This window comes from Brachycentrus maculatus, unplaced genomic scaffold (assembly GCF_059751285.1).
Source record: "Brachycentrus maculatus isolate JH-2025_06_01 unplaced genomic scaffold, ASM5975128v1 h1tg000129l, whole genome shotgun sequence".
Lineage (NCBI taxonomy): Eukaryota > Metazoa > Arthropoda > Insecta > Trichoptera > Brachycentridae > Brachycentrus > Brachycentrus maculatus.
Genome location: NW_028280882.1, coordinates 1,042,696 through 1,069,384, shown reverse-complemented (window position 1 = coordinate 1,069,384; position 26,689 = coordinate 1,042,696). Strand labels below are relative to the sequence as shown.

General features: G+C 35.3%; 1 protein-coding gene across 8 annotated transcripts; it reads right to left on the bottom strand.

Annotated features, from left to right (window-relative positions):
* Positions 1–53: 53 nt before the first annotated feature.
* LOC148309349 ((E3-independent) E2 ubiquitin-conjugating enzyme) lies at positions 54–26,637 on the bottom strand. 8 transcript variants are annotated; one of them, XM_088260228.1, is made up of 21 exons: positions 26,047–26,637; positions 25,660–25,887; positions 22,504–22,767; positions 21,407–21,638; positions 20,003–20,582; positions 17,971–18,108; positions 16,624–16,831; positions 15,409–15,617; positions 14,291–14,438; positions 13,155–13,241; positions 11,397–11,565; positions 10,887–11,020; positions 10,326–10,415; positions 9,945–10,095; positions 8,777–9,533; positions 7,377–7,472; positions 4,713–4,879; positions 3,628–3,845; positions 2,755–2,952; positions 1,000–1,150; positions 54–652 (listed from the first exon to the last, which is right to left on the bottom strand). In XM_088260228.1, the coding sequence occupies exons 1-21, from the start codon at positions 26,266–26,268 to the stop codon at positions 339–341; spliced, it is 4,761 nt and encodes a 1,586-aa protein (XP_088116354.1). In that variant the 5' UTR covers positions 26,269–26,637; the 3' UTR covers positions 54–338. The 8 variants fall into 8 exon arrangements, with proteins under 8 accessions (XP_088116354.1, XP_088116355.1, XP_088116356.1 ...); XM_088260229.1 differs by having other exon boundaries at positions 10,887–11,017; XM_088260230.1 differs by having other exon boundaries at positions 14,291–14,426.
* Between the last annotated feature and the right edge of the window lie 52 nt (positions 26,638–26,689).

Sequence of the window (26,689 nt, the reverse complement as noted above, 5' to 3'; positions counted from 1 at the left end):
TCAATTAATTAAAAAAATATACCGATAACAAACTCGAGATAAAATAAATAACATTTTTTTATTTTATTTTTTATTTTTTATAAACGCTCGTCCAGAATAATAAATAAAACGAGCAATAAAATAAATATAACAAAAATAAATAAAATTTAAACTAGGGAAATTTTCACATACAATGAAAATGTATCACTTTATAACACGTAGACCCGTTACACGGACAGCTCCCGACCGAGGGTAGATAATACAAGGCAACATCTCAAGGCCCGATCCCTGGACGCCGGATCACTCCGGGGCGGGACGCATTAGGAGCAAGACTGGGGCGCCCCGAGGCGCGCCCGCGACTATAAGCCCTCGTCCGTCTGCACGCCGGCTAGCCGCAGGGCCTTGCGGTAGGCCTCCAGCGACGAGTCTAGCGTGAGGCAGAAGCCGCGGCTCACGGGCAGCAGCGGGTAGTCGGGCGCGCACAGCGCCCCCTCTCCGCGCGTCCAGCGCTGCAGCCGGGCGCACAGCTGCGCCGCGTGCGCGCGCTCGAAGGCCAGCACCTCCGCGCGGAACACGGCCGGCGGGTTGCTCACCAGCTTGCTCAGCGACTGCACCAGCTTCAGCAGCACCATCTCGTTGTACATGCGGGAGTTCTCGTTGCCTTGCTGGGATCCTGTCGCAAAACATAACCCGGTCATCCAAAATAATATCAATCCTAAATACAAACTTCTGGTGCATAGGGCACTGTATCATATAAATGCAGTGTTATCTTGATCGTTAAAACATGAAGGAAAGGTGATCAGCCCTATACTGATTCATTAACACATTGTTTGTGGGAAGCGCTTATGGCCCAGTATTTGATAAGTCTCAACTTAATTTTCTCTTAATCCAGGTAACATTTAACTTAATTGTTTTTTTTTTCAAAGGAAAAGATTTATTTAAATATTTCAATAAGAAAAGTAACATTTGTACTGTTTTTTTTTCCATTGGCATGAGCTATTTTTCCACACTTTACATTACCTTTTTGTTTATCATATCCAGCCTCATTGAAGTAAGGTTCAGCACACAGGATCAGACCCTGAAGGGACACTATGACTTGCAGCAGGGAGCTCTCCTTGCCCCACACCTCCACTCCACGTCCCGACCATGTTCCCAGCAGAGACACACACACCTAGCGGATACAAAAAAAACATTAATTTAAATACAAACAGGGAGATGCATTATCCACCTCTGTAGATAGAAGCTTGTTTATTCAGAATACAGATGGAAATTCAAAATAACATTTCAAATTGGGAAATCACTATTTTGGTGCATTCCATCACAATTAAAATATGTAGATAAGAAATATGAAAATGTAAATACAGTAAAAGCCCAGTTAATCGAACTCGGACATATACAGGGTGTCCCATAATCCAACGTATTCCTTTTAAGGGGTGTTAGGCCAGTTTATGAAATTAGGCCAGTTCAAAAAATGAAAATATGACCTCAGTAAAAGTGCCTTAGTTTTCCAGATATTTCCACTTTTATGAATTTCCCGAACATTTATGCCTATATTTTTTGAGTGCCGCTTTTTAAATTTTTCATATTTTAGGATTCTAATTTATGATTCACAATATTGAATAGCTATTCTGTTGATCACAGTCCATAATATTACCCATACTAGCTTGCCTTGGAAGAAAAAAAATATGAATGCCCGGTCAACGATTTTAAAATATATCTTTAGGTAACTTTGACTGACAACAACAAAAAATATGACGCTAACTTATTGAGGTCTATTTTCATTTTTTGGTGAGTCATAAGCTGGCCCAACACCCCGTAAAAGGAATACGTTGGATTATGGGACACCCTGTATAATATACATAGCATAATAGAAATAAAAAAAAAACACTTTTTTATACATAGATATGAACATAAGCACGTATATTGTTTTAAAAAAATATAAATATATGAAAAGTTTGTAATTTATTTCCCCTACACACCCATTTTAGTACATACCACAAACTATTTCAGGATTTTAATGGGTTGACTGAAAGATTTTTTATCCAAAAAGCCTATTCCCTTTTATTTTTCACTCCGTATAAAATGTCATACAAATAAATTTAAATTTGGAAATACATGTTTGAAAACCCACAACTTTGTTCAAAATCAAATTCTAAATTCAATTTATCATAAATAAATGTATCCCATTGAGTTTTCAAAATGCATAAATCCGGCTACCTTATCTTTATTCAACACGACTCCTGTGTTCCAACACGTGACTGCAATATATGTGTGGATACAGGAGGCATGCTTGACGCACAAAATGTGTTAACCGGGATTTTACTGTACATATATTGGTTTGGTTTCCCTCAGATGAATGTGTGGAAAATCATTCTATGACAGAATTAAAAACGAAGATATAAGAAAGGAATGTAAGGCTGAACGAGGAATAATTGAAAAGATTACCAAGAGTTCTTTACGGTGGTATGGACATGCGGAGCGAATGGATAACGAGAGAATGACTAAGAAAATATATGTGGCGAATGTGAGAGGGAAAACAGAACGAGGACGACCGAAAAAGACTTGGCACAATCAGATCAGGACCTAAAATCTGGCGGTCTCAAAAGTCCGCGTAATCGGAGGGCATGTATGACTAGATGTATGGATGTGAAGGAGGCGAGGAGTGTATGTCAGGACAGAAGAGTGTGGCGTTCCATCCTCTCTGCCTACCCCTGCGGAAAATGGCGTGATGGTAATAGTATACTGGTTTTACAGTGTCTAGTGTTTGAGTCTCACCTTCCCGTCCTCGTAGAGATTGGGGTTGAGGCGGTCGGAGCAGTAGGAGATGTAGTGGCACATGGGCGGCGCGCGCGGGAACTCCCCGCCCAGCTGCACGTCAAACAGGAACAGCCCGTCCTCGTACGGGGTCTTGGCGGGCCCCGCAATCATGATGGACAGCAGGTCCATGCGATCTTCGTACCCACGCACCCACACCTGAAGAGAATCAAAGCGTCGGGAATTCAGAAAATCTGTGGAAATCGTCCCGGACTCAAGCACCAATGGAAAATAAAGTTTTTACTATCGGACACTGCATTATTCACCCTACAGAACACATCAACATCATAGGTGCCTCAAATCCAGATGAAAAATCTATGGTTTTATTTTTATATGAAAGAAGATGGAAGTCTGAGCATCGCAGAGTGGCCACTTTATTTACACACTTGTGTACATTTACCATTCTGCCCATTATTGAACATTTTAAAACTTGTATACCATATGGTATATGCAATTCAGGTAAATTTCATTCACATGCTAATTCTTAGTTCATAGATTTGGAAGTACGGCTGATGATGCCATCATATATAAGTATATATACATAGTATATGCTAAAAATACATGTTAAACAATTCGGAATGGATCTCACCTTTATTCAAATGGAGTAAGCTATAAATAAATATAATACTTACAATACAATTATTATCGATGATTAAACAAAGTACAGGCAAATAATTGCTTTCAGTGTTCGTTTCACTACTAGTTTGTACATATTCTTAATCTCTTCACGAGGGTTTACATGTTTTGTATTTGAATAATTTTCCAATTAACGCACTTAGGACGAGAAAGATATTTCTACCCGTCCGAAATGTGTTAATTTCGATTCATAGTTACCCCCTGGGGCAGACTGGAGCGCAGTAATTTGAGTTCCCTCTGCACAGCCTGCTGGAAGAGGCGCGGCTCACTGGGCTGCAGAATGGACAGGCGGAAATGGTGCACCCCGGGAGCGCTCTCCAGCACGCAGAATCCCTCCCCCAATTCTTTGTCGCAGCTGGGGATGGAACAGCTCGCCACCGTGCCTTCTGTCTCGGTGCAAACGACCTCCTCTGGAACTAAATACAGATGTTCTTTAACATTCGCACATTTTTTAATAGACAATTAACCGCTTCATATTTTTGAACGAGTCACGCTCGCGCGCTAAACGCATTCAAATTTTTAATATTTTATTTCTTTTTCAACGATGAATTGGTACAAAATATTGTAGACATAATTGTAAATTAAATACGCTTAAATTGTTATATTTTATTTGAAAAGTGGATAAACTTTGAATAAAACATTTAAAAAAACCTGATGTTTTAACACTTTTTATAAAAAAAAACCCTAGCATTAAGTGGTTAAGTGATGCCATCTTGTTTTTGAAATAATTTAAAATGTTTGTATTCCACAAATTGATTACTTTTCTAGAAAGGTGATCCATTAGCTGTATCACAATATATTTTTTAAAGGAATAACCCTCAAAGCTTCTATTTTAGAGGCTTGTCTGCAGGTAGGATGGTGAGGATAGGGAAGGTAAATGTGAAAAATACATCACAAACACCCAGACCTATTGAAAATAAATATATCTTAAATTCATTTTTCAATTGGCGGGAATCGATCTTGCGATGCCAGTTTCGCAGTCGAACGTCTACCCAACTATGCCACAGCGCCCGTCATATATCTGTATCATCCATATTATTATTCACAACCTTTTCAAGCAATATAACCCTTGCAAACACTGTATCCTATTTTAATTCCTCAATCCAGATTATCTCATCTCCGGACTGAAATTTATTAACAACATAAATAAATATTGCGTCTATTAGTTGGGAAAAAAATACCCATTTCGATTGCTTGATAACATTAACTCTCCGAAAGAATGTATTGTCTTAAAATATCTTAGTCTATTAGTCTTTAGAAATAGATGATTATAGTAAAAGGACCTTTTGGTTCGACGACTTCTTCTTTAGGAACCGGGTTGTCCTTTGGTTGCTCCACTGTTTCGGTTGGAACTTCAGCTTCCGCACATTTCACACATTCCACACATTCCACAACCTCTTTATCTTTTACTTTATCTTCCGACATGGTGACCACAAGGGCGTCGTACTGTCTAAAAATTAGAAAGAATCCAATACAACACATATATTCAGATGCTTAAAATGTTGATTTACACATAAAACACATAGACAATGAAAAGCGGAAAGGGTTGAAATGACACATAATATAAAATAAGTTATTAATACTGTTTTAATAAAATTGTTTAATTAACACATTGTTCTCAGGCGGTTTTTTCATCAACCCAGACTCTAATTAGTATTCTATTGTATTCTAATCACAAGTAACCAACCCAATTCCGATCTGTACAATGTTTTTTGGAGTCTTGCGCTCTGCCAAAAGTAAGCATAAAAAACGCTTATAAGCATCTCTCGCTCTACCAAAAGTGCGTAAAGGAAGCTTTTAAGCGTTTACCGCAAACAATGTGTTAAAATATATTTTTTTTATAAATTACTGTGTAAAATACAAAAATATAATATATAAATATAAAAAAGCACATTAAGCCTTTTTATTTTCCAAATCTATAAGCCTTTTTATCTATCTATGTATTTTGTTGCTTGCATATTACAGGTAAACCTCGTTTTACGACGGGGTTCCATTCCAAGAGACACAGGCGTAAAATGAGCATAAATATGTATAATGAACGATATGTGTCAAAATTCTAAGAACAATTTAACATGTTAATTTAATACACAGCCTGTTTATATTTAAATAAAATTATAAATGTATTTAACAAATAAAGATGAAATACATTTATAAAATAAATAATCTCTTGATATAATTGATGAATTAAAAAAAAAAATAGTAGTTCATCAGCACGAAATTAAATTATCACACTTTTTTTTAAAAAGTCTCCAATTTCATTTGCTTTGATTATTGTTTCCTTTCTTGCAGAATCATAGCATAATGGCAAACAGCAGCTGTGACGCTTCTTTTAACGTTTGCGCTTCAATTGAAATCCCCGTCTTTCTTACAGAACTTATCTGTTAAACTTTTTATAAAAGAAAAGATACATAGGAGTAAGATCAACCGTTTTAAGGTTTTTCTCTTCATGTTCTTTCTCATCCTCCTCTTCTTCTTCTTCGGGATTTTCTTATTAAGGGTGATCTAATTCCTCCATCAACTCTTCTATATATTGAGTAGGGAAACCCACGACCGGCATCAACTGGCGAAATTGTGAATCGGCATAAGTAGAACCCGCGCAAAATGAGGTTTATCTGTATTTTACACTACTCCCATTTTTAAATCATTAAATTAATATGAATCCTATCCTCAAAATAGAAATATGGAATTGTTAAAAGAGTGGCAGTTAAAATACTACTAAATGGAAGGTTCTACACTAATTCTTTAAAATATGAAATCAAAATTGCGATCATAATCTATTTTTCTACCTACAGTAAGAATTCTGCAAGATTTTCTTTATTGACAAATTTGGTTTTGTCTTCCAGTGTGTTAAGTATAACTAGCAAGAAAATGTATTTGAAAACAAATAATAGAAATATATTTACGAGTAATTAAATTAAAATGTTACGTCATTGATATTTTGAAAATTTTCAAACAAAATTAAAATTATCATAAAACAACATTTTTGTTGTTGCTTTTTTTAAATATCCCATATTTAAATGACATTATATCACCCATTTAAACATTTTGTATTGCATTGAAAAAAGGCATTATGACGCAATTTTTACTAGTAATGTCTAGAACAAGATATAATTTTTTTAATTATTCAAAGAAAAAAATTACGCTTGGCAAAAAATAAAATAAAAATGAGATAAATAAAATTGAGTGTAGATATTGGGTATGCCAATGAAATAAGATTTACAATAAAATGCATCACGGAAAATAGAGAATAAATATACATACAAAGTTTGTTCACAATTCTCAAATAACAAAAATAGTTAAGGATTCATTAGTGTCTCTGAAATATAATGTATGATTTTAACTTTTTTTTTAAAAATCATATGGTTCAGGAAGTAATTATAATTTTCAGTTAAATAACTGCTTTTTATATATGAGAAATGTATAAGAACACAATACTGTCATGCTAAACGCAAGATACCTGCAATAATATTTGAAGAAACATTTGAATAATATTTGAATTTTAAAATTTTACGAAGGTAAATAATACACATGTTGAAGTTATGTCACATCCCTGAATATGTCAAGTTGTAGTAAAAAAAATATGAAGAATCATTGCCAATGAAAATGTGAAAAAAGCTTATTATGTAATAAGCATTTTAAAAAATCTCTAAATTACTATTTTAATATTATTTAAAATGTTTTTAAAAAACGAGAAGTCGAATATGATATGACAGAAGTATGTTATATGTAATAGAGCCCAGAAACCTTGATAGACATAAATATGGGAGTTATTTTGAAAATCTATATACACACATACTTACCGAGGAATGACATGTATTAGGTACATAGACAAAAGAGTAGCTAATAGCGTTTGGTTACTGCGGGTATCCCCTTGCGCTTAGCATGGCAGAATGGACAAATGCAACTAATCAAATGTGGTTAAAATAAAAACAAAAATGAAGGCTCACTCAGAAAAGCGGTATGGCAATGATGCCTCAGTAGAGGTCTGAGTCATTCGGAATAAAATTTTATTTATGAAATCCGCTAACACTAAACGGCGCCTCCTGAAAGAGAAAACAGAAGCCAGTCTACATGCAATGTTCAGATTCAATTGTTTCAGTGATATAAAACACATGCAGAAATAAATCCAACTGCGGCAATTACGCGGGTGTAACTCTTTAGTGCACAACTACTGGAATGTTACGTAATGTAATGATGCGATGAGAGCAAGTCACGTAATCGCTTCTCCCGTTCAATTTCAGATTGTTCAAATGTCGTGCATCTTATAAAGAAATACAAAAATACTCTGTATTCTCGTATTACCATTACTTTTATTAAGTTTGTCATTTTTATATCACCTAGACTTATAGATTAGTTTCTAAGCTTGATATTTTGAGTCAGATCCCGAGTAAAGTGTCGCGGATTTTAAGTCAGAAGCATTAGGTACCACCCCACTCTGATTTTAATCGACCTATTTTCAAACACAAGCCACTTAGGCTTATCTGAAATAAGTATTGAAATGATTTACATATTTGTGTATATTATAACAACACAAATAATTATTTAAACCTTTAAAAAAAAATGTACATATGTATTAGATCTCAAAGTGATGATACAGTAGAAAATGAAAATATGTATGGTACAATGAGGTATTTATAATAATTTAGTAAGTAAGAAATGTACTTCTCAAAAGTACATATTTTGTTAGTTTGTAGGACATGCCCTATACATGGCTATACTTGACATTAAATATTTAAAATATCAATATCAATAAGTAAAATATGAACTCCATAGTTATAGGGCCAAGATCATAGTAGAAGCGAGAGCAGCAGCAAACTCTTTTCTATGGATATGTCTACGTACAGAGAGTGATTTTGTGTATTTCTTAAAGTCTAAGGAATTCAAATTGCAATAATTCACATACTCCATGTAAACACATCTATAGAAACACCGGGGTTTGAAAATGCGAGTTCGCTTTCACTCTCGACATGAACATATAAACAGAAATAATTTTTGCTGTGTTTGGCCATAGAATACAACTTAGGGATTCCTGACAACGTTTTGTTAACCATTCTATGCCCCTGTTATTTGAAAGAATGCAAGTACGGATTGTCAAACAATATCATAAACATATTTTAAGATGAAATGGTGAGGTAACAAGCAATAAAGTGCACTATATTGTGACTTTCCTTAGTATTATATTACACAGAGTTAAAAACCTCTACCGACATTAAGGAAAAATATAGATGAATTAACTTAACACTACAATTTGACAAACAGGGACAACTATGAAATGGACAAAAGAGATCCAAAATATTGGAGTCAAGCTGTAAACATGAAGCCATTTAGATTATCATCGAGGACTCACCTGCTGATTTCTGTGCAAGCCTTCATCATTTGCACGTTGATTAGAGAGCACAGCTTTTGGCAGACATTTCTAGTGGATTGTGTTTCGGGAGACGAAGAGCTCACGGGGTTAGAGGCCGTTTTGAGTGTACTCTCCGTGTTGATGGAATCCTCGGATATAAAGTCATTAGCGTGAAAGCAATTCTCGCATTCGCCATTCGAGGACACCGTGTTATTCACAGAGTGCGAAATCGAGAGCGACTGACTGTCCACTCCGGAATCTTCGCTGACGGCTACTTTTTCCACCGCACCGAGGGGGCTCTTTTCTCCTTGTTGGGCGGTCAGATCCCCGACACTTCCCACGGGGGTCAGATACTTGCAGATCGACCCCTCACTAGAGGACGAATGCAGGCGAGTATCGGTAGCCGGTTCTTTGAGATTGCAATCCCCTTTTGCGGAATAGGATTTACAAAGATTCCTGACACAGTCTATGTCCAACCTGGTATTGGCGGGAGATTTGCAAACTATATCGCTCAGATCGTGGCAAATGGCATCTGACGAATCGTTCTTCGGATCTGAGGTAGAGTTATTGACAACTTGAACGGAAAAAAACACTTTGATAAATTGGTCACTGACCAATGCCAAGTTTTCCACTTCTAATTGTTGTTGCACGGGAGACAACGCATCAGCTGTTGTCTTGGGAGTGCTTACATTGTTCTGATCATTTTCTAATTCAACCTTCTGGTTACCAGGATTATCCACATTTTCACTAGAAATATCTGCAAGCAAAGTAATAATTGTATTTTATAATAATTTTTAAAACCAATTATCATGTAAAATTACACATAATTTAACTATTGATCGTTGAAGAGCACAGAAAATAAAAACAATTAATTTCTTAAATGCTTTTCGCAGATACTTTGTGACATTTTATAAACTTTATAAAATAAAACAACTTTGTTTTTAACCACTTTTTATTGGTACTTTTTTTTTCTCCAACCGGTTTCGACAAGAACCTTGTCATCATCAGAGTTACGGTATTTCATGTTATATTATGGTATTGAATTATGCACAATAATGTGCAACAAATACATGATAAAAATCATTCAAATGATAATTTTGAATGTTATATTAACATTTTTTTTAAAATGAGAAGTTAAGAAAGTTATGGAAAGAAGTTTTGGCATTACCTGCAATAGTAGAAGGAGGAGTGGAAATCATTTGAGCATCAGATTCATCATGCGAGAATAACCTAAGTACTTGGTTATGCACCCTCCTAGATCCTCCGCTCGTTCCTACCTCCCTGCTCCCCCCGCGCTCCCGTACCCGCTCCAACAACCCCTTCAATGTCAAATAATAACCAATCAAATATTAACTTAGATCTTATGAAACTTGTCTGGATTAAATAATTCAGTGTCGGAATGCAAATTTTGTATTAGCGAAAAAAAGTGTGGGAAAACGAGTGTTCAAGTCATCAATAAACATGCTTTGAAAGGTCATATTGCCATACAAAATCTTTGCAGATATGCGAGCTTTAGTAAAGAGAATGAGGATTACTAAAATCTATATACCTGGAAATGATCTTCGTGGAAGAAGGATGTTCCTAAAAGTCTGTCTAAGAAACGACAGTCTTTATAGAGATTCAATAACTTTCTCATAATCTGTAAAAAAATTAAAAAAAACACAAAATTAAACTAAATACATATTGTGATTATCACTAAACTCGGCTAACAATTTACAAATAAAAGCTAGCTAGTGTAAATGAAATAGGGCGCTTGTCCACTACCCGGAATTCTGTGTAATTTTACTGTCCGGCATGTCAGTTAGTGTTTTAAAACGACAATTGGCTTGGATTGGCTTGTGCTTTTGTCTATCTTTCTTCGGATCGGAGCTCTTGATTGGTGCGTGAGCACGTTGTGCGTAAATTCGATCACGCTAAACTGTCATAGTCACTTTCATTTTTCAAAACCGAACCGCCGGACGGCCAAATTCTGGGTAGTGGACAATTGCCCATAGAGTACGAATTAGGAGCTTTTACTCTAATGCAAATATACTTGTTAAAGAAAAAACAAAGATGGTTGCTCTTGCATAATTTATCTCAGTAAAAAAGACCGGGAAATAATTGAAGTCACCTCTTGATTTTGTAGACCGGGATTCTTGGAAAACATCTCTTCAAGTTTGGCCATGGCTGCCCGACCCCTCTCTATGTGTGCGGCTGCTCTGGGCTCCAGGCAACGCGGCACTTTGGGGAACTCTCCAGCACCTACTAAGTATGTATGAATCAACTTACTTTATTTTGTTTTATGATGTCAGTCTACGTATCGATTGAACAGGCAAAGCATATTTCAAGATATTTTGAATATTGAAAGCATTAACTTTGTGGATCATATTGATACATTATTTGGAAAATATTTAAAATGTGAGTGGATCAAAAAAAAAATTTTTTTTTTTCAAAATAATACATATTTTAAGAATTTCAATAAATTTCAAATGACTCTTTCAAACTTGCATACGTTTTACTATCTCTAACTCTGGATAATGAGACCGTGGACAACGGGGAAAAAGTATGAAAAGAATACAGGTCTTATTTCTTTAACTGATTGATATTGAATTCTCAGACTAGTTGTCGGTATTGCGGGTACCTATGTTGTTGTCGACCAGAATGTATCCCTCAGTGTTCCCCTCTCCCCCAACGACGTCTCTGTCCCGGAGTCCTGCAGATCCGCCCGAGTACTGGGTCTCCCAGGAGTCTTCGGATCCTGTGCCGTCTTCGGCCCAGAGGTCTCCTTCATCAGAGTCGTACTCGCCAACCTAGAACGTGCACAAACAGGGTTATTCTGTTGTTTTATGTATTAAATGTTAAATCAAACACTGATTTTTTGAGACTACTAAGTTGTATTTTATTTTTGAAAAAACACATAATTTTATTTAGTTTTTTCAACAATAAAATACAACTTGGTAGACTAGAAAAATCAGTGTTTGATGTAACATTTAATGCATAAATTAAAATAGATTTCTACAAATTAAACGCCAAATTTATAAATAAATTATTTTGTTGTATTTATTAATAAAAAAATGTATGGCTGCTCGGCTGTCCAAACTCAAAACACAGTAAGGGACATTTTTTTTATAGTATTTTTTTTGTTGCATTTTTGGACTAAGTAGATTCTACTACTGTGTTAGTAGTAGAATCTACTTAGTAGAATCTACTTAGTATAATCTACTTAGTATAATCTACTTAGTAGAATCTACTTAGATAAGTAGATTCTACTGTAAATGTCCCTTACTGTGTTTTAAGTTTGGACAGCCGTGTTATCAATTAGAATATCTCAATTTTTTCCCAAATTCGAACCCAATAGGTCACTGCATCAAATTGATGCAATGTTAACCTGTCTGGGAGTGTAGTCGTACATGGTAGTCCAAACAAAACTGTCTTTAAAAGAGTATGGGTGTACATGAATGGCCGCGGTTATAACTAAAGCCCGGTGACATTTATTTCTAAAATGGCACTTATACTGCCATCTGTGATTGAATTTCAACACTAAAACTACACTTCAGGTTTTTTTCTGTTTTACCCACAACATTTTACTGAATATGTACAAAGTTTGTGTGACGTGATCGTAATGACGCTGTCAAACAAATCATGAAATAAAACATGGATAATTTTTATATAACTAACTAAAAAAAAAGATTTTGATATAAATCATGTAAAATTAACATATTTTTAAAGAAAATATGTTGCTTCCAGAATCAATTTTTTTTAAAGAAAAGAGAAATATTTGTTTTTATTATTCACATAAATATTTCAATTTAATACTATTTCTGTGAGCCTAAGTGGCTCATTATTAGAAATAGGTATCAAATTGTTGTAGAGTGGGCTCGAACCGAAAAACTCTGACTTAAGAGTCCGCGACACCAACCACGGGACCACAACCCGACTTATGATACGAAATTATAAAAAATAAAAAACTCACTCCCCAGATACAGTTTTGTCCGCAGAAATTCACTTCCGGACAGGTAAAGTTGATGGATTATTATATGGAGGTAAGGTTATAAATCTCTCACTTAAGATACCAGTCCGGGTAATTTTAAATAAATATTAGAGTGAAAAAACACTCCATATTTAATTTGACCCCTCTTGGGAATCAAACCAGGGATGTCCAGCATGGTAGCCAAATGCGATAACCACTACATTATGGAGGCGGTAAAAGGTGGAGACTGACCGGAGCATTTCGTCGTAACAAAACGTCGTAACATCGCTCGCGGCGAGCATCTGAAACTATGGATGGAGCGCTCGGCTCGGTGTACTGACTGCCAGAATGCTCGCATCGTAACGTGTTACGTTACGACGAAATGCTCCGGTCAGTCTCCACCTTAAGTCAAACACATGTGCAAAATACCTTATAAAGATCTTGTGGCCAGCACATGCTGGTGTGTCCATCTACCCACCACACATTCACACGACCTGAGGGGAAGTTGTCGATGACCTGTGTGAACACAAAAGCATTAATAATGAGAAAACTAAGATTTAAAAAAAATTAAAATCAGATACAAAAGTATTTGATACATGTATCTAAATACATAAGTAAACTAGTTTTATGCGAAATGTAATACTAGTTTTGAAACTGTATATAATCAATATAAAAAATATAAATGTTAATTTACTCCAAATCTTAAATCTCTACTAACCACATTTGTCTCATAAATTTGTTTTCATCTTCTTTCTTCACTCATTTCATTCATATGCCCCAACCATGTAAACACTCCTTTCTAAATTTTATCCATAATGCTTATCTCAGCCTTGCTTTCATTCCTTATATGTATCACCATTCGAACATCTATCATACTCTTTGCCGCACATTCGTCTAAATGAATGCATTTCGGCTGAAAGAATGCACTTCGACTGCATTCAGTCTATTTTCATTATTCTCTTCTCAACTCCATGTTTTACTTCCGTACATTAGGGTTGGAACCAGGACTCCATACTGCCAGTTTAGGTTTCGCTGATAAGGTTTTATTCGTTACCGTTCACTCTGTTTCCAATATTTATATTCTTAAAATTAGAATATGTCGCTCACTCCTTTCAAGAAAGTCATAAATCAAAAATCGTACATTTTCAGAGGTGCGTGTTTTCGGAATGCCCAGAAAATGTACTATATCCCAGCAAAAGAGGCATATTTTCAACTTAATATTTACCCGCTACAGGACAGAAAGTGTTGTTTTTGCATTTTTAAGAAAATGTATTGTTTAATTATTTTTTTTAAATATACTAAATATTTTTCAAATGGAGAAAAAACCTTCAGGTTTTACCTAAAAAGATCTGTTGCACAGTAAAAACTTCAACAAGTGGCTTGATATTTATTTTTAATACATTGCATTATATTTTTAAACTTAGCAAATGTTCTGAAAAATCTAGTTTTTTGATTTATGACGTTCTTGAAAGGAGTGAGCGATGTGGTCTCTGTCAGGCTGCAGATTAGTTTAAATTCACTCTATGGTATTTGTTGAGAACAGTAAAATAGGATATTGATCTGACCTGTCCGGCGGTGCAAGCGGACTCGGCTCCCGAGAAGTTGGCCACTCGGATGACCACAGTCCCCGGGCGGTACTGGAAGTCGGGGTGGTCCTTCAGGTCGTAGACGCTCACCTCGCTCTCCGATATCAGCTGGGGACTATCGAAAAGACTGCATATTATTGGAACACTGATTCTAAAAACTATTAACCCAATTCCAATTTTGGTTATCAAATTGTTATATCTTTGACATTTTGAAATCAAATTGCGATTGAAGTTTGTGGTAAATTGAAAAAAATATATATTCCACTGTTGTAAAACATGGATACTTTTGAAATTACTATTTTTATCTCATTAATTAATTCGGCGGTCACTTTGCGGTAATATCTATCCATTTTTAATTTAAATTTGGTAAATACCGCCATTTCTTAAAACCTATTACCATATATATTTTGATCCATTCTGCATCATTTTCATTTTCTGCATGATTTTCAAATATCAAACAGTGTTTGAAAATGACGTGGAATGCATTGAAACATGTGCTAGGATAGATTTTTAAAAATGGTGGTATTTACGAAGTGAAATTTAAATTAAAAAGAGTAATTTTTATTATTATTTGTAAGTTACATGAGTGATGACGTAAAATGTGTTTTACTCTAATATATATAATAATAAAATTTGTCCTCATTTTTATTACAAAATGACAAATAGATTTTCTTAGGAAAACATGAAAAAAAAAACTGACTGAAGAGAATCCAATCCCTTCATATGAGTCCGATCCCTTAAAGATTTAGTTTCATTACAATAAATAATAATTCATTCTTCTTTTTCAAACCCTCATCCGCACCCCAATGGTGTATAGGGCACTGCATCATACAAACGCAGTGATATCTTGATCGTTAACACATGAAGGAACAGTGATCAGCCCTCCGTTTCGGTTATCAGTCCAGGGTAATATGTAATAAATATTAGAGTGAAAAAATCACTTTTATTTATTTGAACACCCCCTGGGAATCGAACCAGAACGGTAGCCGACATTGTTAAGTTGGGACACCTATAATATTGATATATCATGCATCGGCAGGATGAATAAATAATAATGGATTGCCAAAATATCTTGTTAGCAAATATGGGCTACTCACACTGGCTCCTGACAGCTGGTGTAAGTGCGGAACCACTTGACCACGGCGGTGCGGCCGTGGTGGTCCACCTTCTGCACCACCCCGTAGTCCCGCAGCGAGGGCGAGCCGCTTCCGCTGACCACGAAGTCCCCCGGGAAGCACTCCTGCCCGTCCAGGTGGTGGATGGGGTACAGGTCGATGGACGGGATGCCCAGCTCTATTGTGCCATCCTGCAATAAGATATTTATTTTTTATTAGTAAATTATTAGTATTTGCCCACCTCTATAATGTAGTGGTTGGCACAGTAAGCTACCATGCAGGAGATCTCGGGTCTGATTTCCAAGAGGGTCAAAATAAATATTAGTGATTTTTCAGTCTTCATATTCATTTAACATGACCCTGGACTGGTAGCTGAAGCGCAGGGCTGATCACCTTTCCTTTGCGTATTTCCTGATCAAGATAACACTCCTTCTATACGATACAGTGCCCTATGCACCATTGGGTATGGATAAAGATTATAAGAAGAGGAAATAAATATATCCTGCTTCCAGCACAAATGTATGAAAGTGAAGCATGGAGTTGACGAATGAAGAATAAAAGTAGACTGAATGAAGTCAAAATACGATCTCTCAGTGCAACAAAACCGTGTGTGATAGATGTTCGAATGGTGATATGAGGAAAGAATGCAAGACTGAGATAAGCATTATCGATGAAATTAAGAAAGGTGTGTTCAGATGGTTGGGCACGTTGAACAAATGAGTGAAGAAAGAACAATAAAACAAATTTATGGGGTGAATATAGTTGGAAATAGGAGCAGAGTAAGACTGAGGAAAACTAAGATTGATTAAGTATTTCAAATGCTTGGAAATGGTCAGGTCAGGAGTCAGAGGAGTCAGAGAAGATGAATGATGAAGAAAGCATGAATATGGAATAGGACTATCGAAAATTATTTGCATATACAGATTGGTGTTGAGTTCTCTGTGCCTACTCCTCCGGAAGCAACAAGAAGTTTAGTTAGTTTTTAAATAAATATTTAAAAAATCACAAGATAATCCAATCTTTTCTTTAAAATTCCATTTACAATTTTACGTCTAAAAGAATATTTTCTCTTCCCTTAAAAATGTTGAATTGAGCTTTACTGGATCTTATTTTGATGGTGCAAAAATCAAGACTTGTGATTTGCATTCCGTGGTCCATGTGATGTATATACTGTTAAACATCAGAGCAATTCGTTACCTGCCAGACGACGTTAGCCTTGCTGGTGGTGGCCAAGGTTTCCACGACGACACGGTCGCCCGTCTTGGGCTTGGGGTGCGCGGGCTCGCGCTGGGCGCTCCGCTTGAGGCGCTTGCCCTTCAGGAACTTGGTGACCAGCTGCGGCAGTAGGCGCCCGCGCCACGAGTTGTTGGGGCTGGAGGAGCAGTGCGAGGACCACGTGGCGCAACTGGACAAACAACACATAGGATTTCAAATCTGCGGCATTATATTTGGGGTGATTCTTGAGATGATTGAGGTGATGAGAATCATAAGTGAGAGCAAGGAGGAATGGTGAAAAAAGTGAAACGGAGAGAGGGAACAATTTGGCCAAGAACCTTATGTTTTGACTAGCGTTTGCTAAGCTAATGAGGAAGCCACCAGCTCATATACCAACCAGGGTTAACCCGTACATATTAATCAATAAGAAATAGATTACTACATTACCGTATCATCTATTTAATATTTTAAATTAATTAAAAAACAAACATCCTTAATACATTGTTTGCGGGAAATGCTTAAAAACATATTTTACATACTGTTGGTGGACAGCGGGAGACGCTTACAAGAGTTCTGTTTGTTTACTTTTAGTAGAGAGCAAAAGACACGAAAAACATTGTACAGATCTAAATTGGGTTTGCGGTTACTTGTGATTAGTATATGTACTGAGTTTCAGGCAGCAGACTGAGTATAATCAGGGTCGGGGTTGATGAAAAAAACCTTAAACCGTGTATTGACATAAAAACAAATATATATATATACATAGGTAAAACATATATTTATATATATATATATATATATATATATATATATATATATATATATATATATATATATATATATATATATATATATATATATATATATATATATATATATATATATATATATATATATATATATATATATATATATGAAATACATAATTTTTTACACCTTTTTGGCCAAATGTTGGTACAGAATGCATACGTAATTTGTACACTATTTAACCCTAAAAAATGAATATCATTTGATGTGACTGAAAATCTACATTTATATTTAAGAAACGCCATCAGGTGAAAATATACCTTTTTGTAAGATGACTTGACTAGGAATCTAACCTCAAATAGGTGGATGGAAGTTAAACATGCAAACAACTACTCTACGGAGGCAGGCAACCAAGATATCAAATTTTATCAAAATAATGAATTAATGTTGAATACAAGTGATTTTCAAAATTCATTTTCTACTGAGATTTAAAAATTTTGATCCAAGAAGACCTATTTTACAACATTATTACTAAGGATATGAAACATAAAAAATGATGACAGTTAAAAATAAACTAATAACCTGTCCGAGTTAGTTCCTTCATCGGAGCTAGTGTTGTCCCAATTGTCCGAGTCGTCAAGATCTGACCTAGCTGTGGACATCTTGTGGTCGCTGTTGACTACATTCAGGTTGTCATTGGAACTGTTATTCGACATGGATCTACAGACACACCACACACAAGCAAGTCAGGGGGTGATAAACAATTTAAACCACTACACTAGGGGCAGATTTTTCAGAAAAACATTTAAAAAAATGTTTGGAAAAGATAAACATACTATGGTACGTATAATTGATAGGGTAAAGGGCCTGGTTATTGTCATATAAAGCAGATTAGTTTCATCTATGCCGAGTTATAACTAAACCATCGATCATACCAATGTAATGTATTTTGTTGGAATAAATGCATGTTCATTGTATTTCTAATTGTCAAAGGTTTTTTTTTTTTAGATAAAAAAAAGCATTTGAAAAATTATTTAGGCCAGTCATTGTCACCCTAGTAATTTTAGAGTACAACAATTGCTATATGAGAGTATATAAATCTTTTTTTAACCAGACTTATAGTAAAATAGAGTTGGGGAGTGGTGCTAAAAATAGTATCAAATGTATATTTATTGAAGATAAATATTTATGTTTTAATTAAATATATGTACAAATATTTCAATGCTATGATATTTTCGTAGGCATAAGTGGCCAGTTATAAAAAGTAGTCACCAAGTTGTGGTAAAGCGGGTTCGAATCTAAAAGCTCTGATTTAGATCTCTCCCATGACGGTATTTTTTATACACAATTTACAATTTACATAATAAAAGGGTATAGTTAAAATTAAGTAAAAAATCAAGAGAAAAATAACATTAAAAAACAGAAAATCAATCCCAAAAACAGTATGTATGTGTTAAGTCAACTAGTAGAAACAATTAGACAAAATCATTGTTGTTAATAAAGGTATTACTTTGATAGCTTAAATACAGAATACTCGAAATTTCAAAGTGTCTAAAATCAGATAATATTCACATATGAAATCAGCGGGGTCAATAACTGGGAGGTGTCAACAATGCCCCTGTTTACCCTACATAGCCTATATAAACAATACGTACATAGGTTTTTTTTTTCAGCAGAGATACGTATTTGCATACATTGCTGGTCTATTGCAACACACCATCTTTCAACAACAATCTTGTAACCATAATATGCAAACTACAAAATAACTCCACTTCAATAAACAGCTGGCAAAACGGAAAATTCAACTGGCGTATTTACTAGAATCTCACCAAATAAATTGACATTTCAGTTGATCTGAGTTCTGCTTTAAAACGAGATGTTTTTAAAAACATTTTTTTTGTAACAAAGCTCCCAATATCAACATTTCAAAGCAGGATTGTAAAAGATCCATTGTTATATTTTTTGATCGTAGAATAACGATGCATCATGTAACTTTATTAAGTTCACAAGGGAGCAGGTTTTATTTTTTTTCTTTCTAGAATGACCTTATAATAAAACTACCATTATACAGCTACATTTTCTATAGTGTATTATTTATATTAAATACAAATAAAAAATAAATACTACCCATTAGATGTTACATATAGGGTTTTCGTGAATTTTACAATTATTTTTATTTGATGGAAAAATGTGAATTTCACATTAGTTGCACATCTGTCACTGACATTAAGATGACGCACATTATCATTCTTGTAATAGGCCAGCAATATACATATTAAGTATTTAAAAAGTAAACAATGAAAATCATGAATGTCTAAAAATTAAACATACAACAGATGTTCTACAAAATGTCACACAATATTTGGTTTAAAAAAAAAAACATAGTTAACTAGTTTATATTAAATATTAATGAAATGTATTCCAAACCACTTTTATCTACAATATTAAAAATTTGATAGTACCGGGTTTTGATGGTAATTTTAAAATTCTTATTGCAAAAATCAGTAGGGTAGACAATATACTAATAACTATAGTTTGAACATAATTTGGTTGCAATTTATCCCAAAACTGACTAGATATTAAATGTTGTTTCTAAAAAAAGTATTTTACTTACAATTTTGATTTTTTCAGTTTCTTTTCGGGAGTTCCCGAGTTTTCGGGAGTGGAAGATCTGTCGGGACTGCAACTCTTCCTTCCGTTGATTGTGAAATCCGGGATATCCAACCTCGAACTGACGTCGCAGAGCTGAGGCGATATCGAGGGTTTACTATTCGCGTCCGTATCTTCGGGCAGCTTATCGCCAGTCTTTTCTACATTATTCTTTTCACCACCAGGCTTCTCGGCATCTTCGCAGGCGTTAGTCGTACCTGTCTCACCATCAACTATAACTATATCCACATCCATATTCGACTGACTGTTCTTCTCGTCCTTTTTAGTGTCGGCAGAAGGGTCTTTACTGGCGGTGTGTGTCTTTTCTGCCGCCGCGTGCGGTTGAGCATTGTGAACGAAGACAGTTTTGGCGTCCCTATTGTGTATGGACAGCCGTTTTTTATATTTACATGATATGCGGAAGGTGAGCTTGTTGGCCGCGTTGGAGTCCTGGTTTTGATTGTTGGCGGCGGCATCTTTTGTGTCTTTGGTATCTCTGGATCTTGCAGGCCTAGTTTGGCGACGCAGAGCTCTGTACAGCTTACCTTAAAAAAGTTCATCATAAATACATAAACTTCCCAATTTCAGCTGAGCGTATTTCATTTTTCGAAAGATGGAAATATTAAGCATAAAGATATAGAAAGGAGAGTGAATGCTGGGAACAGAGTGAATGGTGCACTTAAATCAGTTAAAGCAAATATAAAAAAATTCAGAAAAGCTAAACTGGCAGTACATAATGGAGTCCTGGTTCCAACCATAATGTATGTAAGCAAAGCATGGAGTTGGCAAATGAAGGATAAAAGCAGATAGAATGCAGTCGAAATGCGGCCCCTCAGACAATGTGCAACATATTTGTATTGCTTAAATTATGTATATTCTAAAAAAAGTCACATTCCAACCTACACCACTTGTGTGCGGAGACATCGCTCACTACTTTGAAGAACGTCATAAATCAAAAAATTGATTTTTCAGGAGAACGTTTTTAAAGTTTAAAAATATAACACAATGTATTAAAAATAAATATCAAGCCACTTCTTGAACTTTTTACTGTGCAACAGATCATTTTAGGTAAATCCTGAAGGTTTTTTCTCCATTTGAAAAATATTTAGTATATTTAAAAAATATTTAAACAATACCTTTCCTTCAAAATGTAAAACAACACTTTCTGCCCTGTAGCGGGTAAATATTAAGTTAAAAATATGCCGCTTTTGCCGGGATATAGTACATTTTCTGGCCATTCCGAAAACATGCACAACTGAAAATTTACAATTTTTGATTTATGAAAGTCCTTGAAAGGAGTGAGCGACATGTTTGCGAGTATACCAATTTATTTAAAAATATATATATTTTTTTTTAAAATGCAAGTTACTCTGAGTCTTCTTCCAGTGGCCCTTGGTGCAGAAGAGGTCGGTGTTGGCGACGGTGAGGAAGTTGCGCGCGCCGAGCTGCAGCGTGCAGGGCTCGAAGAGGTTGAGCAGCTTCAGGCGGGCCAGGTCCTCGCCCTCCACCAGGAAGCGCGGCTGCTGCGGCGGCCCGCAGCCCAGCGCGCGGCACTGCCACTGCACGCCCACGCTCTCCGTCTCCACGCTCTCCACCGTGAACTGCCAACACACCACATTGTTCACTTAGAAAGAATAATACAAATATAATTTTTTTGTTTGTTTAACCTTTCCGGGAAGTAAATGAATGTCAGTGCGAATTTTTCTTAAAAGGAGTATCGACATTAATGAACGTCGAAGTTCGTATGTCAGTTGGTATGATGTAACTTGTATAGCGATGACATCTGTGGACATTTTTATGTAATTTTGTCATAAAATAAAACGTTTTATTGAAAACATAATTTTTTATTATTTTATTTTATTATTATTACATAATCTCTATCTTCATAATGCATAGAATGCATAGAGAGAGAGAGAGTATACAAATAGGGAATTTTCATTTATTTCAAAACTAATAATTTTAATTTAAAAATTGTAGTAGGGTGTTAAAATAGCAGTGCCAGCTCACTAATTCAAATGCTCCTTAATTTGGAACGCGCTTTAATATGAGGATGCCAGTTTCAAAAATTATACTTTCTTATGTGAAAGCTTATGAAAGCCGTGAAACATAGCCATCAACTGGGCTGAAAAAGTCATTCAGAACACTTAGGAATTGATGGTTTTGAGATGAATGCATGATTTAGGCCTTAAACACTAAAGGGCTAAATCACACATTTAAATACGGATGGTTCGTTGGTTCAAAAGAAAAAAAAACTGATTTTTTTAAGTTAAAATAAAATGGAAAATTTTTAAATTATTAATTTAGTATCTAAATAAAAATGTAAAATAAAATGCATTATTGAAAATCGAATTTTCCTTTTTTTCTTTCATTTTTCTCATAAAACTGAGTAATTCGAATTATTCCCTGATCCGACCTACTGGCGATTAGCGAGCTGGCACTCTAGTATAATTGTGTATAAGTAAGTACCTTCTGTTCCCTCATCTTGTGCTTCCTGGCGGTCTTCATCTCCTTGGTGGTGTGCAGCCAGGTGGCCTCGTCCAGCATGCCCAGGGGGCCCGTGACCACCTGCCCGGGGTAGAAGTCCGGCGTGTTGAGGTAGCTGCCCACGGTGGACGTGCGCCCGCCGCGCCGCCGCCGCTGCACGTAGTCCTCCAACAGGCAGTTGTTCACGTCCGGGAACTCTATGCGGGACCCGTCGCTCGACACCAGGCGCATCTTGCTGTTCACAATCTGGAAGAGACAATTTGTCCAGTAGACCAAATTTTTATATGCATAAATGTTAAAAGAGACGAAGAAAGAATATGATTCTCCTCCTTCTGTGGTCTCAATCTTGTGGATTGGTTTGCAGCAACAAATGATACCTCCTTCGCCATTCCGGTCTATTTTGCAAAATTATCTTTAGTTCCTTATATGTCTAACAGCCCATGTCCTCGTATAAGTAGCAAAGATATTCGCGTCTTGGGCATCCTCTGGCGTTTATTCCCTCTATTATCAGGTGCAGGAAGCCCTCCTGTCTCAACATGTGACTGATCCACTTGGCGTGTCTCTTCGAGATAGTCCCGAGTAGGTGCTTTCTTTCTTCGAATATTCGTAGTACTTAGACGTTCGAGATGTGGTTTCTCTAGGATATTACGAGCATTCTTCTATAGGTCCACATCTTGAACGCATTCAGCCTATTCTTATCTCTTTCAGATAAGCACCATGTCTCGCAGTCATACAGCAACACACTTCATATATATGTTTTGACAAGAAGTTTGCGTAGTTTCAGATCTAAGTTATTTAATTCAAACATTATTGATTTTCTGATAAACATAAGTCTTGCCTGGTTTGCGACTGTCAATCTTGTCATTCTATCCTCTCTGCCTACCACTCTTAAAGTTCTTAATATGATCCAGATCTGATTTAAAAACTCTGTTTCAGTTCGAACTCACACATTAATAACTAGTTTAAAAAAAATCTTATATTGATGTTTAACCTTTGGAGTACTGACAATCAATATACCGACTCTGATTTACTTTGCTAAAAGCGCGGCTTGTAGATTTACCGACGATTTTGCCAGATTGTTTTGGCGGTCAAGCTGGAAGGTTATGTCGCACCGTGCGGGGTTTATCATGTTCCAATTCATCAACAAAATTCACAAATACACAAATTTGACTAATTTATAGTGAAAATCAGATTTTTTTATTTGTATAAACCTATTGTTTTCGCCCTTATAATGTCGGATTCGCCCAATAGTGGTGTTTAAAGTGATTGTTCACCAATCGGAGGATGCGCAAAGATAGAGAAAACTCTGAGGATAAGCAAATTTCACATGACCTTGAATGAAAATTTTTAATTTTTTTCTCAATTTGCATTTATTTTAAGGATGTTTATTACAAAAATTCATTGTTTTATTTGAGTAGTTTGATATGTTTTCTTTAAATCGACTAATATTTAAGATAAATATTGTTGATTTTGTACACCTAATAAAAAGGAGCATTTTTGCAAAAAAGTCTTCGGTAATTTTAGCATATATATAAGAATAAATTTCAGAGCTTAAATGGTTTAAAAAATCATGCAAAGTTATAACTAACAATCCCTATCACTGTCGGCGTGGCATATAAGATAATACTAAATGCAAAGTACAATTCGCTACAATGTTCTAATACCCAGGATGACAGCTACGAGAGAGTAGTAACTTTACTCAGTTTCCTGTCTACAACAGCAGAATGAGGCAGAATGTTTTAATATGTTAAAGAAATTAAAAAAGAAGAACAGCCAATAAAATTTTATATCGATAACAGCAATGCTCTTATCTTTTTTGTAATAGAACTAGTAATGGGATGAATTCAATGAAAATAATAGATTTATTCCATTGTTTGATTCTTCAGAATAATATGTGAATGTTAAAACTTATTCCGATGATTCGGTTATCCGTACATAAGTAATTAAAATTAATGTTAAAAGTAAAAATTAGTAGTACATATTTAAAAAATAATGGTCCTTCAAAATAATTACTAAAAAATACAAATAAAATGTTGCATAATTTTGTTGTTATTGCCTGCAGCCTGTTGACTGAGTATAAACACTTTCGGATAATAATGGCGTATTGTATAAAGTAAGGGAAATCAAACCCGGATAAATCTATCAATTGTGTAAATAATTCAAATGTATACAACACATCATGGGTACGGTTTAGCCATATATTTAAATATTTCCAATGAATATGTCATTGTACATCAATTTGAATATATATATCGCCTGAGTAATGCTAGATTTTTGTTGTTTTGAACAAAGTGACTAAGGATAACTATGAAATTTTCCATTTAAAAAAAAACTGTGCGGTTTCCGGTTCAAAACCACACATCACGGAAAAATAAATGGGAAAATGAATAGCATTTTCAACAAGCGATGATTTTGCACAACAAATCTTACTTTTTAGTCCTAATTAGTTATTGGTAATTAGCAGGGTGTGAAATCGCAATAGAAAAAAAATATTTTTAACCGCGAGGGTAAAAGTCAAGGCAATTAAGATAGGCATATATTTTTTAAGTTGTAAATCTATTTCATTGGCTTGGAGCTGTTTCTTATGGATTGATAATTTCATTGCGGTCAACCATCAATGTGTGCATTGGATGGTCTAGCCCTATCGCGAAAAAGTTAACAAATTTTAGTTTAGAATATCATTACATAGATTAGTTGTTAACATATTGTTAAATATTTGTTTTTTTTTTTAATTTTTCTTTATAATCTAATGTGACATTTCTATAAGTGAATAATAAGCTAATACATTACTATAAACATTCAGTTGAAATATTGACTCAAAGCATTATTGTTTTCAATAAATATAGAATAAAATTGTTAAGTAGTAGAGAACAAATAATATTGGCTTATCAGAAGGTAATACATATTAATAAATAATGTAAACAAAGATAATAAGGTGACAATAATAATATATAAAGCTTGCATAAAATGAAGACAAACACAGTAATATTGGAATCTTCCGCTGAACTGTGAAAATGTCAAAGCTGTTATCAATTTGAAGGCGACAAGGCACACAAAAAATGCCATTAAACATTTAAAATCACGTTTAAGTACTTATTTGTAATGGTTCTTTCGGTTTAGAGAAATAATGGCGCTTACTTTGGATGTCCCCACCCAGGAGTCCAGACACACAGCGAGGTCTGTGGTGAATTCTTCGAGAGGCTGTAGCCTCTCACTGGACACAGCTGGCAAGACCAGATTAGTACCAACAATTTGCACAGCAGCAGAAACTATGATATCCCTGCAGTAACCTCTTTGTGTATCTTTCCCTTTGATCATCCTCCGCACGACATCTCCAGGCATCAACGATCTGTCCGCTAGGCCAACCTTCAAAAAACAAGAAAAGATCAGAACAAAAACATAGCAAAAAAAACCTACCCCAGACGAGTTTATTCTGCGTCAATTTATTACAAGGTTTCGCCAAGTTGCGGAAGAATTCCATTAACAAATATACAATTCCGAATAGGTATTGAGTTTGATACTCACAGCTGGAGAAATCACCCTTTCTATTCCTGAGGGGTGCCAAACTACGCGAATTTCGCCCTTTTTTACCGGAGATTCGTCCTCGGTATCTTCTTCGCTGGAATTCGCTTCGAAATTTTCCATAACAAGGCCGAATACGACTTGTCCCCTTTTATTTATTTTGAACACTTCATCTTCGTAAAAATATTGAAATTCTGTCATCGAACCGGGATTTTGACCCGCCATGTTGACGGGAATTATTAAAATAAATTCACTTGTTTTCTGCCTCCTTCTATGTTCTATGTGACAGCTGACTGGTGCGGCGCATGCGCGCAAAACAACCACAGAGACATCTACATATATAATACGGAATCAGGAAAATCTAGTTTGAAAAAATCTGATTCTTTACTCTTTTAAACAAAATGACAGCAATATATTTTCTTATTTATTTTCTAAAATATTTTTAAAACCACCAGGAATCAATATTTTAGTTGTAATGTCTCGAATCATAAATATTGGATTTGTTTTGACTAGTAATTTAAATTCCATTCACGAGAAAAACCGACGTAGCTTGTATTCGGTTCGTACGCATGCGAGGAAAAAGGATAGAATATGTTTAGGTTTTAGGTGAATGCAATCAATATTTCTTATCAGAAATAAAAGTCCT